The sequence below is a fragment of the Prionailurus viverrinus genome, chromosome B3, assembly GCF_022837055.1.
Source record: "Prionailurus viverrinus isolate Anna chromosome B3, UM_Priviv_1.0, whole genome shotgun sequence".
In the NCBI taxonomy this organism is placed as follows: Eukaryota; Metazoa; Chordata; class Mammalia; order Carnivora; family Felidae; genus Prionailurus; species Prionailurus viverrinus.
In genome coordinates, this window is record NC_062566.1 from 111,733,815 (window position 1) to 111,750,827 (window position 17,013).

General features: G+C 42.6%; 1 protein-coding gene across 1 annotated transcript; it reads left to right on the plus strand.

The window, feature by feature from the left end:
* The first annotated feature begins 10,610 nt into the window (after positions 1-10,610).
* LOC125168136 (disintegrin and metalloproteinase domain-containing protein 20-like) lies at positions 10,611-12,845 on the plus strand. Its single transcript, XM_047863060.1, has one exon. The coding sequence runs from the start codon at positions 10,611-10,613 to the stop codon at positions 12,843-12,845; it is 2,235 nt and encodes a 744-aa protein (XP_047719016.1).
* The last annotated feature ends 4,168 nt before the right edge of the window (positions 12,846-17,013 follow it).

A 17,013-nucleotide genomic window follows, 5' to 3' on the forward strand; every position in this document is an offset into this window, starting at 1 on the left:
TGTGCCCATGGACCCAGGAACCCCTTCCAGGTAGCTGTGGTAGTAACAGTCTCGAGGGACAAACGGGTAGTCCTCCTGCATGGCACCTTGATCATTGTCGGTGATAACAGGAAAATGTTTGGGCAGCAAACTCTTCTTGACTTTCATGTGAACCACGTGTCTTTGGCCTCTGAAGTGGATCTTATAGGAAAGTTGGCCTTGTCTCTCAGCTCCACTCACCCTGTGGGACACCTTCCTGGGGATCACAACTTCAGAGGAAGTGAAGCGCCATCCCGGGAGGGCATGGGAGCAGCAGACCGGGGACAAGAGTAGCCAGAGCAGAGGCAGCCAGAGATCACCTGTCAAGTGGGCCTGGGCCCAGGCAGGCCCCATGAGTGAGGGAGCCTGTGACCACAGAAGATGCAGTCAGGTGGAGGGCAGGCAAGATGCTCCCTGAAACAGCAGCTTTCCTGGCAGTGGAGTCCTGAGGAGACCAGAGAGAGACTGGGGGCTGGGCAGAGGCCAGACAGGTGGAGGAGGGAGGGGAAGCTATTACATAATAATGGTGTGCTCATTAAGGAGGGGAGGGGAGGTGCTGTGCTCAGTGAGTTGGGTGTCCTAGCACAGGGGACCTAGAGAAGAGGACAAATGGGAGGAATTGGGAACAGTGTGAATACCTGAGCTGAAAGGTCCCATGGTCTCTTGGAGAAGTCACAGGGGAAGAATAAGGGCATTTGGTGGAATTTTAAGTGAGCGAAGGACTTTTCTTTCTCAAACCTAAATGACATCAGGGATCAACATGTAATTAAAACAAAGGATGGAGGCTCAGTTGGTTAAGTGTCTGACTTCGGCTCAGGCCATGATCTTGCGGTTCGTGAGTTTGAGCCCCACCTCAGGCTCTCTGCTGTCAGCACAGAGCCCGCTTTGGATCCTCTGTCCCCCTCTCTTTCTGTCCCTCCCCTGCTTGTTCTCTCTCTCTCTCTCTCTCTCAAAAATAAACAAACATTTAAAAAAATTAAGGAAAAGAGAAAACAAAGGATGGAGAGGAGAGTGGAAGCTTCTTAAAAGAATTTTGAGGAGAGAATTAGATTCTCTCATACTTCATAAGAACTGAATGCACTTGGGGTGATGGATGGAAAGAAGGAGTAAATAGAGGCCATAAGTAGAAAAATTAGCGTGTATGATAATAGTTTCTTATAAAGTTAAACTTCTATCCACCCTGTGTCCCAGCAATTCTGGCCCTAGGAAATTCCCCACAAAGACTTGTATGTGAATCTTCAGAGCAGTGTTATTCATGAAATTTATTCCACAAACTGGGAATAAACAACCAGTCCTTAATAGCTGAATGGTTAAAGAAACTGGCATATTCATCCAGTGGAATAATCCCTCATAAGTCAGAACTAACTTTTGATCCATGTAAGAACATGGATTTATCTCACAGGTATGATGATGACAGAAACAATCAGACCAAAGGAACTGAATACATGATTTAATTTGAATGAATTCTAGAATAGTCTAGAATAGGCTGTAATTTACGGAAATAGAATTTAAATCAGTAGTTTCCTGATGTGGCTGATGTGGCAATGGAGGAACGGAAGGAACTTTCTGGAGTGATAGGAAACTTCTGTATCTTCATTGAGGTGTGCTATGGATTCAATGTTTGTGTCCCTGCAAAATTCATAGGTTGAAATCCTAAGCCCAAAGGCGACGGTATTAGGAGCTGGGGCCTTTGGAACGTCTTTAGGTCATGAAGGTGGAGCCCTCACGAATGGGATCAGTGTCTTTATAACAGAGACCCTGGAGAGCTCTCTCACCCCTTCTGCCATGTGGCTTCACAGCAAGAGGTGCCATCTATAAAGCAAGAAGCCGTTCTCACCAGACAATAGATGTGTGGTTGACTTGATCTTGGACTTTGTATCTCCACAAGTGTGAGAAATAAAGTTCTCTTGTTTGTAAGACACACAGTCTAAGGTATTTTGTTATAGTGGCCAAAACAGGCTAAGGTAGGGTGGTGGTTATAAATCAAAAGTCATCAAGATCCACTTTGAAATCTGTGTATTTTATTGTATGCTAAGTATACCTCAAAAAAAAAAAAGCATACGTCTTGTATGCTACGTATATTTCATTGTATGCTAAGTATAGAGGTGTAACTGATGTACAATATTACATTCGTTTCAGGCATACACCAGAGTGATTTGACAATAAATAAAATAAAATAAAATAAAATAATTATTACATATTTCTCTTTCCACTTTCAAGGTAATCAAGGGAGAAGAGAGAAGTTACCATGTTATTAGACAAACTTCACAGTCTGTCACTGTCACCTTATATATGAAAGGATATTGTAATGAGACATATTGAGTATTCCTAGGAAACTACTGGAATGATAATCTCTCTCTCCTAAAGGACCCCCATGCTTTTTTTTTCCAAGTAAAAAAACAAATAGTATTTGGATATTGGCATCTTTATTCCCATTTACCAGAAATTGTTCAAAGAACATGAACGATTTATCTACTGATCAGAAAAAAAAAGTTTTATAACCTGAAAACATGTTTACTCACTATGAGCTGTAAATTGATTAAATTGGAGATTTCGGTGAGGTGTGTTTTTTTGTTTTTTTGTTTTTTTGTTTTTTTTTTTTTTTGCAGTAAATAAATATCCAAAGCTGCAAACCACTTAGGAAGCCATCAATTATATATTTCCTACATTTCTGAAAACCTTTCTTCTGGAATCATTCTTTGTTTTTATTTTCAAATATGACTACTATAAATGACCATATTCATTAGCCTGCCACCTAAAAAGCATTAGCCATTAATTTGTGGAATGAACAAATAAGCAAGTTTTCTTGTGTTCTTGAAGTACAATATAGTTCCTTCACTTAAGTGCAGGATGCAGGAAGTATAAACTCCTAATGTGAATCCACCTGTACTCCACGATGAGGGCACTGAGGTCTAGACAAGGGCAGTGACCTGGCCAAGGTCACACAGCAAGCAGAACCCAGGTCTCTGACCCTCAGTTCAGAGAGGCCTGGGGCTCAGAAATAGGTCTCCTCTATCCCCAACTGGCAGAGAAGTGAACCTAGGACAAGACAGATACCCAACCTGGGGCAGTGGCAGACCTGAACATTTTGGAAATGCCCTGAGGGCTCTGACTGCCTCATACACACAGCCTGGAATGGAAAGGTGTAAGATGGGCCTGAGGGAACAGCCATACCAGGAGTAGGAATGACTCTTGCCCCATGGCCCGGAGAGGGGACATGAAGATGGCCTGGCAGGGCTACTGGGTGGAGGTGGGATGAGCAGATGGCTATGGCTTTTGGGCCATCAACACTTGCTCAAATTCCACTACCTGAGTGTGACTGTTACCACTGAGCCAGGGGTCATATATCCCCAAATCTCTCTTTCTTCACCCTGTCCATCATAGCAAGCCTCACCAGTGATTGGCTATGTTTCCTGCTTTGTCCACCTCTGTTCTTAGACTGTGAGTTTTCCAATTCAGGTTAGTTCTTTGCTCCTAGCACCCAGCATGGGTCCCAGCCCAAATAGATAGATATCTGGTGAATGTTCAGGATAAACCAGAGGTATGAGTACTAATGGTAGAATTTGAGGCACACAAATATGGCTATTCCTCGTGGAGACAGTCCTCTTCAGGAGGACCACACACAGTTCTGGGCTTACCTGCAGAATTGAGAGGCACAGCTATCCCCATAGGGGTGGGGCCAAGGTGGAGGAAAGAGGGTGCCCAAGGGGTGTGAGAGGGTCTTGGGAGAATATGAAGATAGGTGCTCCACTGGGCAGAGAGCAAACTGGCCCTGGGCTTGGACCTGGGTGTACAGCAGGGGGCAGGATGGTGGATAAGGTCCTCACAGAATTCAGTCCAGTGGAGAGGACAGATGACAAATGAGAAAAGCAGCCAACAGAGGATGCCAGGTGTTGGGGAGGACATTTCAGCAAGACATGAGGTCTAGAAGAAGCTGCAGTGCAGGGGGGACAGCGCCCTAGGCCAAGGGCACAAAGGCCTGCATGTCAGGAACCCCCAGTGCAGTGGTAGCAAAATGAATGGGGTGGTGGGCTGAATCTGGTGAGGGACACATGGGGCCTCTCAGAGGTAGCAAGGAGAGTCCCCAAACTTAGGGTGCTTGAAAGGATCCTGGGTGTCCTATCTTGGCCACCATCCTCTTGGGTCAACAATCCTGATATAGCTATACCTCCTAACTGGGCAGGGCTAGGCAGGTTTGGAATGCAGTGGGCCTGGAATATTCCCCTGGAGGTAGTGCCTCTATCATCATCACCTTCTTTGTGGCAGCTGCCCTTACTGACTGCCACCACATGTCAGAGTGTCATGACCAGGTGGTGGAGACAGGCAGAGGGCACCAAAGGACCTGCCTAAAAGTCACAAGGGCAGCAGCAGGACTCATGCCTGCATACCACTTCAAGGGGTCCTTACTCAGGATTTGGGGGCAAGGTTTAAGTTACAGCTTTACCTTTGCCCAGGACAAAGGCTCCTCTCACCTATGTTCTGGATCTAGTAGGAGTCTGCCGGCCTGCAGCTTACAAGTTACATGCGTCCTTGGCTCTGGCAGGTGCCTGAACCGGCCTCCAGAGCCCAGTGGCCAGGAGACCTACACCTGCCCAAACCCTCTATACTTGCGGCTCCCCCTCTCCAGCCTGTAACATGGTGAGCCCTTCTCCCCCAGGTAGTGCTCTGCAAGGCTGGGCTGCAGGGATTTAATTTTATTTTATTAAAGTATAGTTGACATACAATGTTACATTGGTTTCAGGTGTACAACAGTGAGATGACAAGTACATACAACACAACATCTATGCTCACCACAAGTGTAGTTACCATCTTTCACCATACCTGGGCTGCAGTGATTTAAAAAATCACAATTTGCAAAGCTCAGTGTTCCTTGAAAGGCCAAGTGAGCCCCAGAGCAACTCTCCCTATCCCCTTACCTTACTCCAATGGGAACAGATCACCCTGGACAGGGTCTTGTGTCAGGGTCTCCAGTAGCTTGATGTGGTCTGATCCTCTAAATCACTGGCAAATTCAGAGCTGGAGAGGAATTGGTTCCAGCGAATCCAGCCTTCCCAGGCCCCCCCAAAGATCAATGGGAAAACTGCTATCCATGGATAAAAACAGATTTGGGAGACTCCTAGAGTCCATGTAGAAAGTTTTAGCAACACTGGGGAACAATAACAACAACAGCAACAACAACAACAACAACAAACAAAACTCAGAATAATCATACAAGAAGAGAAGTAAGTCTTCATTTTGCCTGCATCATCCCATCCCACGCCAGCATTGTTCAGCACCAAGAAAGGACTTCCAAACTAGAAACTTTTCCTCTTACCAGCAAAAGAAGAACAGAGTGAGTGAACAGCTTCTCCAGCCTCATGGGGCAGTGCACAAAGGTCCCACCTTAGTTTCATTCCACCTAGACCAGCAAAGTTAACACATAATGAGCTGACTAGAAGCAAGGAGGAAAAGAAGAGGCTGTTATTAGCAGACACACAGTGGGAACAATGGTGGTTTACAAATACCTGCTTTGCAAACAAACTCAGATTTGGCCACTCATGAAGCCAGCCACCTACTCAGACTCCATGGACTCACTGTGGATCTTGCCAACTTTCTCCCCCCAGATATTTGCACTTACTGACACCAGCCTCCTTGTTCTCTCCCCCTGTCCCCAGTGGAGACCAAGAGGACCAAGAGCCATGCCTGCAGCCAAATCACACTTCTTTAACCATACAAGTATAAGTGGTGGAGTCCCATCAGCATTCCAGCACTTGGGCTTAGCCTCTTTAGCTGTACCTGCATACCACAGGCCTGATGCCCATCATTGGCCTCCACTGCAATGTGCACGCCTAGGGGGAGAGTGGGTAGCCACAGGTGAGTGCACAATATCTAGCCCTTCCCCCTACAGCTGCTTGCAGGTCTGGACTAGGCCCTGATTCTCTCATTGGCTGGTACCACCATGCCCACCAGTAGCTATTCTCTCCAGCTGTATACCTACACACCCCCAGCCCAACACCCATCACTGGCCTCAGTGTGGTGTGTATACTTGGGGAGACAGAAACGCCTCAGAGCTGCCAGTCAGTCCATAGTTGGCCCCACTCCTTGCTACCTGCCCTGGTCCTCATCACTAAAAGCATGTCTGCAAAAGGCATCTGCCACTGCATTGGCACCTACAGCTTTCCCCACAACTGAGGGTGTGCACATCACTGGCTCTGGTAACCCTTACTGCCTTCCCTGGTCCCTAGCTACCAGACCTGGAGGTACCACTAAGGAACTCAACAACTTTGCAGCTCCTGTACTTGCCAAGGACTGCATAGTTGGCAATGCTGTGAACTTCAGTGGTCCAAGCTGAGGAGACATCAGGTCCCCCCACCCCCAGACCCAGTGAGAGCCATCACATATTCCCATACTTGGCACCCAGGTCACACAGCATGATCTCGTGTGCCATCCACCTGAAGGTGAAAGGCTTCCCATACTAAACTCAGTCCATGATGTCTGGAAGAGGTGACTGCATCTTCAAATGTACTGACACCTATGAAAGTCTACGTGGATCATGAATATTCAGGAATATGTGTTTCCTCCAAAGAAATACAGTAAACCTCCAGTAACTGGCTCCAAAGAAATGGAGATCTAGGAATTGTCTGACAAGGAATTCAAAATAATTGTTAAACAGGTGCTCAGAGAATTACAAGAGAATACAGATAAACCATTCCACGAAATCAGAAAAAATAATGCGAAAACAAAAGAAGTTCAACAAAGAGAGAAAACAAAAAGGAACAAAACAGAAATATTGGAGCTGAAGAATACAACACTGACCTGCAGAACAGAGAGCTTCAGCAGGAAACCTGGACAAGCAGAAAGGGAATCAGTGAACTCAAAGACAGTTCAATTCAAACTAACCAATCAGAGAAGAAAAACATGAATGAAAGGGAAAAAAGAAGGCCTACAGGAATTACAGGACATCATCAAAAAAAGAAAGAAGGAAGGAAGGAAGAAAAGGGGAGGGGAGGGGAGGGAAGGGAAGGAAAAAAGACAAGGTACACATCATTAGAGTCCCAGAAGAAAAACAGAGAGAGAAGGGGTAGAAATTTATTTAAAGTAATCATGACTGAGAACCTCTCAAACTCGGGGAGAGATTTGGATGTCCAAGTTCATGAAACTAATATGTTGCCTCAAAATCTCAGTGCAAATGTTCTTCTGTAAGATACATAATCATTAAACTGGTTCATAGGGTAGGCATAATTTTAATTAAAAAAAAATAAGTATCTTCCACACTGGTTGTGTTGCACCACAGTCCCACCAGACACATACATGAGTTTCAGTAGTTCCACATCCTCACCCAAACCAACGACTCTTGCGCATGCCAGGGGATGAGAAATAGTATCTCATTCCAATTGCAATGTGCATTGCCCTGATAACTAATGATGTTATGTGTCACTATTATGTTTATTGGACACATCTATATTTTTTGTTATGAAGTGACAGTTCAAGTCTTTCTTGCCCATTTTTGTATTGGGCTATTTGTCTTAGTGTTATTGAATATAAGAGTTCTTCAAATACTTTGGATACACATTTCTTTGTTCTTATGTGTTGTGCACAAGTATTCTCTTCTGGTTTAAGGCTTCCTATTCATTTTGTGAATGGTGCCTTTTAAAGAGCTGATACTTTTCATTTTTATGAATCCCAATTTATCATTTTTGTTATCATTAATACATATTATGTCCTAAAAAATCTTTGTTTAATCTGTTACTAAGAATATTTGTCTTATTAAAATTTCTAGAAAGGTAAGCATCTTAGCCATTACATGTAATTGTAAGATCCTCCCCCTGTTAATTTTTGTGTATGGTAAGGATAGGAGTTGAGGCTAATTTTTTTCCTATATAAACATCCAGTTTTCCTACCACTTTTTGTTATAGACTATGCTTTCCCTATTAAATTATCTTGGGGCATGTATTAGTTTTCCATTGCAATTGTAAAAATTACCATATCCTTGCTGCTTTAAAGTAGGAAATTTATTTTATTTTTTTCCATTTAAAAAGGTTATTTTATTTGCATAGTATTTTTGTAAAGATTTTTTTAGTAATTTTTTTTTCTTTTCAAATTTTTTAAATTCCAGTTAGTTAACACACAGTGTGATACTGATTTCAGGAGTAGAAGTCAGTGATTCATCACTTACATACAACCCCAGTGCTCATCATAACAACTGCCGTCCTTAATACCCATCTCCCACCTAGCCCATCCCTGACCCTCCTCCCTCCATCAACCCTCAGATTGTTCTCTATCTTTAAGAGTCTCCTATGGTTTGTTTCCCTCTCCCTTTTTTCTTTGTTTCTCCTTTCCAGCTGTTTATCTGTTTCTTAAATTCCACATATGAGTGAAATCATATGATACTTGTCTTTCTCTGACTGATTTATTTCACTTAGCATAATACCCTCTAGTTCCATCCACCTTGTTGCAAATGGAAAGATTTCATTCTCTTTGATGGCTGAGTAATATTCCATTGTATATATGTATATACATATATACCACATTTTCTCTATCCATTCATGAGTCAATGGACATTTGGGCTCTTTCCATAATTTGGGTATTGTTGATAATGCTGGTATAAACATTGAGGTGCATGTACCCTTTCAAATCTGTATTTTTGTATCCTTTGGGTAAATATCTAGTATTGCAACTGCTGCGTTATAGGGTAGTTCTACTTCTAACTTTTTGAGGACCTCCATACCGTTTTCCAGAGTAGCTGCACCAGTTTCCATTACCACCAACAGTGTAAGAGGATTCCCATTTCTCCACATCCTCACCAACATCTGTTGTTTCCTGTGTTGTTGATTTTAGCCATTCTGACAGGTGTGAGATGATATCTCATTGTGGTTTTATTTGTATTTCCCTGATTATGAGTGATGTTGAGCATCCATTCATGTATCTGTTAGTCATCTAGATGTCTTCTTTGAAAAAGTGTCTATCCATGTCTTCTGCCCATTTCTTAACTGGATTATTTGTTTTTGGGTGTTGAGTTTGATAAGTTCTTTATGTATTTTGGATATTAACCCTTTATCATTTGCAAATGTCATTTGCAAATACCTTCTACCATTCCAAAGGTTGCCTTTTAATTCTGTTGATTGTTTCCTTTGCTGTGTAGAAGATTCTTATCTTGATGAAGTCCTAATAGTATATTTTTGCTTTTATTTCCCTTGCCTCAAAGATGAATCTAATAAGTTGCTATGGCCAATGTCAAAGAGGTTACTGCCTGTGTTCTCCTCTAGGATTTTGATGATTTCCTGTCTCATATTTAGCCCTTTCATCCATTTTGAATTTATTTTTGTGTATAGTGTAAGAAAGTTGTCCAGTTTTATTTTTCAGCATGTTGCTGTCCAGTTTTCCCAACACCATTTGCTGAAAAGACTGTCTTTATTCCATTGGATACTCTGCTATTTTGTTGAAGATTAGTTGACCATATAGTTGTAGGTCCATTTCTGGGTTTTTCATTCTGTTCCATTGATCTATATGTCTGTTTTTGTGCCAGTACCATACTGTCTTGATAATTACAGCTTTTTCATCATCATACCTGTGAGATAAATCCATATTCTTACATGGATCAAAAGTTAGTTCTGACTTATGAGGGATTATTCCACTGGATGAATATGCCAGTTTCTTTAACCATTCAGCTATTAAGGACTGGTTGTTTATTCCCAGTTTGTGGAATAAATTTCATGAATAACACTGCTCTGAAGATTCACATACAAGTCTTTGTGGGGAATTTCCTAGGGCCAGAATTGCTGGGACACAGGGTGGATAGAAGTTTAACTTTATAAGAAACTATTATCATACACGCTAATTTTTCTACTTATGGCCTCTATTTACTCCTTCTTTCCATCCATCACCCCAAGTGCATTCAGTTCTTATGAAGTATGAGAGAATCTAATTCTCTCCTCAAAATTCTTTTAAGAAGCTTCCACTCTCCTCTCCATCCTTTGTTTTCTCTTTTCCTTAATTTTTTTAAATGTTTGTTTATTTTTGAGAGAGAGAGAGAGAGAGAGAACAGCAGGGGAGGGACAGAAAGAGAGGGGACAGAGGATCCAAAGCAGGCTCTGTGCTGACAGCAGAGAGCCTGAGGTGGGGCTCAAACTCACGAACCGCAAGATCATGGCCTGAGCCAAAGTCAGACACTTAACCAACTGAGCCTCCATCCTTTGTTTTAATTACATGTTGATCCCTGATGTCATTTAGGTTTGAGAAAGAAAAGTCCTTTGCTCACTTAAAATTCCACCAAATGCCCTTATTCTTCCCCTGTGACTTCTCCAAGAGACCATGGGACCTTTCAGCTCAGGTATACACACTGTTGTTCCCAATTCCTCCCATTTGTCCTCTTCTCTAGGTCCCCTGTGCTAGGACACCCAACTCACTGAGCACAGCACCCCCCTCTCCTTAATGAGCACACCATTATTATGTAATAGCTTCCCCTCCCTCCTCCACCTGTCTGGCCTCTGCCCAGCCCCCAGTCTCTCTCTGGTCTCCTCAGGACTCCACTGCCAGGAAAGCTGCTGTTTCAGGGAGCATCTTGCCTGCCCTCCACCTGACTGCATCTTCTGTGGTCACAGGCTCCCTCACTCATGGGGCCTGCCTGGGCCCAGGCCCACTTGACAGGTGATCTCTGGCTGCCTCTGCTCTGGCTACTCTTGTCCCCGGTCTGCTGCTCCCATGCCCTCCCGGGATGGCGCTTCACTTCCTCTGAAGTTGTGATCCCCAGGAAGGTGTCCCACAGGGTGAGTGGAGCTGAGAGACAAGGCCAACTTTCCTATAAGATCCACTTCAGAGGCCAAAGACACGTGGTTCACATGAAAGTCAAGAAGAGTTTGCTGCCCAAACATTTTCCTGTTATCACCGACAATGATCAAGGTGCCATGCAGGAGGACTACCCGTTTGTCCCTCGAGACTGTTACTACCACAGCTACCTGGAAGGGGTTCCTGGGTCCATGGGCACACTGGACACCTGCTACGGGGGTCTGCATGGCATGCTGCAGGTGGATGACTTCACTTATGAAATAAAACCATTGGAGGCTTCTTCCAGATTCGAGCATGTGATTTCTCTACTTGTGTCAGAAGGAAGACCGTCAGAGTCTCAAAGGTGTAAGATTGAAGAACAATCTACAAATCAGGCATATGAAGAGGCAATACTTTCCGGAGCTCCTAGGGCAGCCCCCGTTTATTTGTGGTGGCCACATAAGAAATATTTAAAAATTCACTACACGGTTTCTAACACGTTAACTGTACGGAATACTAATTACACTCGTATAATTGAAAATGTAGTGATTTTGAACAACATATTACATACCATTTACAAACCGAGTCTCCTAGATGTCAACATACGTGCTTTGTGCATATGGGATGGAATGGACAGGATTAATTTTTATGAGTTCTCGACTATTCAAGCAGCTATAACTGAATATGGTTTGTGGAAGTTCTATGCTTTGTATGATGCAATTCGTCATGATACCTCAATACTTCTTACAGGACATAGACTCTTTGGGGCTTTATATTATGCCCACCACAATGGAATGTGCAACCCCAACTGGGGAGCAGCATATGTATGTGTAACAAATTATCACATATTTTTAGCTGCAGCTATTTCAGCACATATAGTAGGTCATAGTTTGGGCATACGACATGATGTACCCGGTTGTCATTGCTTTCGAAGAGAACACTGTGTCATGTCTCCAGTACCTGGTTTATTGGATATGATGAGCAATTGTTCTTATGCAAGTTTGCATCACCGGATTTCTGGTTGGGATCCTTGTTTGAGCATACCTAATGTCCCATACAGAAATTTTCCTTATGTAGCTGCTCGTTGTGGTGACCTAATTGTAGATCGGAATGAACAATGTGATTGTGGCTCCTTAAAACAATGTTCTAAGAATAAGTGTTGCAAGACCAATTGTGTCCTTTTCCGTGGCAGTGATTGCAGTGAAGGACCCTGCTGTGCTAACTGCAAATTTGCTCAACCTGGAAAGATTTGCAGAGACCAACTTGGTATTTGTGATCTGCCAGAATACTGTGATGGGAAAACGCATAATTGTCCAAATGACATGTATACCCAAGACGGAACCCCATGTTCAGCATTAGCTGTTTGTGTGAGAGGAAACTGTAGTGACCGTGACATGCAGTGTCAATCCCTTTTTGGCTTCCAAATTAAAGATGCTTCACCAGAGTGTTATGAACATTTGAATATACTAGGTGACCGATTTGGCAACTGTGGAGTGAGGGTGTCACAAGGAGGAGCAAGACCTTTCAAATGTGAAGAAGATGATGTTCTTTGTGGAATGCTGCACTGTAGTAATGTCCATGAAATTCCTGGTGGAGGTGAGCACACTACATTTCGTCATATAATAATACCAGGTGTTACAAAAGAAAAATGCTTTGGATATGACACACACCATGGGACAGATACGCCAGAAATGGGGCTTGTAGTGGATGGTGCAACATGTGGCCCAGGAAAATACTGTTTGAAACAGAATTGTACTTTTTACGAAGACATGGGTTTTGACTGCGATGTCAAGACGTGCAACTTCAGAGGGGTGTGCAACAACAAGAAACATTGTCACTGTATGAAAGGTTGGAAACCGCCATCGTGTGACGAGAGAGGATTGGGTGGTAGTATAGACAGTGGCCCCCCACCTGACAGAGAAGTAGGTCTCACACCCAAAATAATTGTGAAGGTAAACAAGGCAGTACTTCTACTGACTCTTCGCTTAATTCTTTTTGTGACTTCAATCATCATTGGTAGGTTTCATCATTTAGAAGAGATACCAGAAGAGGAGAGACAAAGAAAACCCCCTAAACGCAAGTAAATACTAACTGGAATGCACCAGATGGGGAAAGTCACAATGGCATATATAAGGAGAAATGATCAATAATGTGATAATTACATAATCTTATAGCCATTCTGAAATTGTCATCTGAAAATAAAATGGCAATTTAAAAAAGTTCTGTGTGTTTAAATTTATTTAACGTTTCCTGTCTAGTCATATTCTTATTATTATTAGAGATGATAGTAGAGACTCTTAGATTCATTAACAAGAAGACCAGTACTCTTCTAAGGTGTGGATTCTAACATTTTATAGATGCCTGCATAGCAAATCTTGTTTGCTCTGGTATGTACTGGTTTTAACGAGTTATTGGACCATTTCCCAATTGGCAATATCCTAGACTATTGTTCTTTGTTCATTTTATTGATACTGTTAAACAAATAGCACTTATTTATTTTTAATTTTTTTTAAATGTTTATTTATTTTGGAGAGAGACAGAGTGCGAGTGGGGGAGGGGCATAGAGAGAGGGAGACACAGAATCCGAAGCAGACTCCAGGCTCTGAGCTGTCAGCACAGGGCCCAATGCAGGGCTCAAAACCACAAACTGTGAGATCGAGACCGGAGACAAAGTTGGACCTTAACTGACTGTGCCACCCAGGCACCCCAAACAAATAGCATTTAAAGTAACAGTTGGGAGATACAATGTGAACATAAGAAGTTTTGTGGCATGGGACATGAGTGTCAACAGATCTACCACCTGCAAAATATGTGCCCTTGGACAAAGTCTTAGGCTGTGACAGTTTCAAGGTCCACATTCCACTGGGAAATGAAATGCACTTTGCTAGGATTTTGTAATGCTCAAAAGAAAGCACCTAAGAAGGGTCTCGCACATGTTAAGCATGTAATACATGCCATTATTCCCATTTTCTCATTATTACTCTTGGGTTTTGCTAAACCTGAGGTATTCCAGTATAGTGAGTTTGGCATTGTATCTTTATTATAAGACCATCATATGAGGAGCCATCTATTACTGACTGATGTATCACTGCTTAAGGCTTCTGGTTACTGAAGTTGTAGTAACTCACATACAAATCTTAGGAAGTGTCTGAACATAGCCTGTCTGTAAAGTACAGGGTGGAACTGTCTGATACATGTACAGAGAAAAAACTTACACTAAAGGAAACAGGAAGCAATCACTTCAGAAATCATGCTCGAGAAGGGGGTCTCATAAGTGATGTGTGGTAGACTTGTGCTATGTAAATGCCTTAGGCCTCAGATCCAATTTCTTTCCAAAAATATGGTGTCCAGATGAGAACAGCACCAAAGGGTAGAGGAAGGATACAGCAGTAGAGAATCAACAAGAGTGCCACTCTGCACCGTTGTAATCTGTCCATTTTTTATAGAGCTCTTACTCAGCACTTCTTGTCCAGATAGCTTATCTGGTAGAGTGATCTGGTTCCCTGGTCTCGGTGGCGTGAGCCCCTGTTTACTGTGCCCTTGTCAAACTTGTGTTTCTGCATTTGCACTTGGCACCAGTATCTACTATCTACTAATGAATAAATCATGGGAATAAAAGGCCCAGCATAGGGAATATAGTTAATGATATTGTAATGGATTGTATGGTGACAGATGGTAGCTTCACTTGTGGTGAGCAAATCAGGATGTACAGACAAATAGAATCACTGTGATGAGTGACAGGCTGCAAACACCCCCACCCCCACCCCCACCCCCAGGGGGATATGTATGTTATTCCTTGGGCACTCCTGGCTGCCCAAGAACAAAGGAGAGGGGGGAAACAAATGGTTAACTGATAGAGATCACAGTTCTTCAGGACATGAGTCTCCATCAGTTTACAAATATCTTAGTAAATTACAAGAAAAAGACAATATTATCAATAGTCTAATCTCCAGAAACCTATAGACTCAGTTTCCTGGAGCCCCAACATCACCCTCTCCTCCATAGTGATGTGGGGAACAAAGGCAAGAAGGAAATGGCAGGTAAAATTAAATTTTCTTATAACCTGCAGCCCACTGACAAATACTTGAGGCTGGCAGAGTAAAACGTTTCTCCAGAAACTCCCTACTGTCTTAATGTTAATGCCTTACTAGAGGAAAAACATCTTTAGCTTGACAATAGCAAGGCCTCAGGAATTTTAGAAGTCCTCTTTAGCATATCAAAGTCCCTCTGGAGGCCGCTCTTTAGTCTTTACCTCCCCCAATTCCATAAGTATATAACTAGTTCTTCACAACTTCAGCACAGCTCTCCCTGCCCATGGGTCCTGTTCCCATGCTTTAATCAAAATCACCTTTTTGCACCAAAGACGTCTTCAAGAATTCTTTCTTGGCCATCAGCTCTGGAACCCATGAACCCCCATCACCCCTAAACTTCATCAACTGTGTTACACCACATTAAGGGGCATCTGGGTGGTTCAGTCGGTTAAGCATCTGACTCTTGATTTCAGCTCACGTCATAATCTGTCATAAGATCAAGCCTTGCATTGGGCTCCATGCTGGACTGGGCATGGAACTTGTTTAAGATTCCCTCTCTCCCTCCCTCTGCCCTTCAATCCCTCACACTTTTCGCTCTCAAAAAAAACAAACAAAAACAACCCACATTAAGATACCACTGCATAGCTACTGGAATAGTAAAAACATTTTAAGACTGACAATAACAAGTGCTAATGAGGATATGAAGCAACTCTCATCTATTGCTGGTGGGAGGCAAAACTATAGAGTTCTTTGAAAAAACCATTTGGCTGTTTCTCATCAAGGTAAACATATACTGGACTATACACTCAGCAATCCTACTTCTAAATATTTATCCTAGTGCATTGAGAACATAAGTCCATACAAAGATCTGTATGCAAATACTCATAGAAGCTTTGTTCATAATAGCCCCAAACTGGAAACAATCCAAATGTCAATCAATGGTGAATGAATAAGCAAACAGTGGTTTATCCATACAATGGACGGCCACTCAGAAATAAAAAGGAACCAATTCCTGATTCATGCAACAACATGGGAGGATCTCAAACTAATGCTGAGTTAAAGAAGTCAGATCCAATACACTGCAATACGGGATGACTATTTTATATGACATTTTGGAAAAGGCAAACCTATGGAGCCAGTCAGTGGTGTAAGGGGTTGGAGGGAGGGGGCTGACTGCGAAGAGGCACAGTGAAAGTTTTTGGGGTAAAAAATGTTCTACATCTAGCCTGGGATAGTGGTTTCATGACTACGCATATTTGGCAAATTTTACTGTCTACAAATTATACCTCAATAAATCTTTTTTTCAATAAATCTTTTAAAAATAACAACAGCAACAACAAAGAGTCTTCCACCTGCAGTGTGATGATGATAGCGGTTATTCTGCATGCCAAGCACCCTGTGGGGATGTTATTCTAACTGCTAAAGATACCAGGCCCAATTATATACATGGAGATTTGGGGAAGTGACCACTGGCTTGGACTATAGACCACTGAATTCACAGTAATCTGGATATCAGCTAGGATTCCACTTATTGCCTGACAATCATAAGCTTTGGGGCTCTGAGTATCCACGTCAATGCTGAAATTTAGTCCAATTACCCTGGGTATTTCTCTCTAAAATAAAAAAAGTGATAACTGATATAGTTGATTAATATCTACCATATTTGTAAACATTTTCTGTTCATTATGCTTGTTCTTTGTCTTTCACTTTTTTTGTCTTCTGTGGTTTTAATTATGAAAATTTTTCTCATTCAAATGAAGTGTAGAAACTTCAGTTTCATTAAGCCCTTTTGCCATTCCCTTTTTGGTGTATTTGTCTTAAATATTTCCATGTATATTTCCACCATATACACTGAGAATTACATTAGACAATATTTTTTTCAGCAATCAAACATAATTTACTAAATTCAAGAAAAGGAAAGTCCATTGTGTTTACTCATGTTTTTACTTCCATTCTCCTTCCTTAGGGCTGTTGTAAGTGAAAGGGCAGGCCTACGCCAGCCGACTCCATCTTGTTCTGTGTCCTTCACCTTGACCACACCTCCTCCCCTTGAGTAAACCCTCCCTCACCTGCCTAACAGGACTCGGACCTTTCCCCAGCCAATCCGCTGAGGCCATAGCCATTACCTCACCAACTGCCCCCAGGCCCCAATAAAACCTTTGTCCTTTTGAAACTCGCTCTCTTTCCCTGGTATCCCACCGCTGCGTCGGTGCAGGTAGGG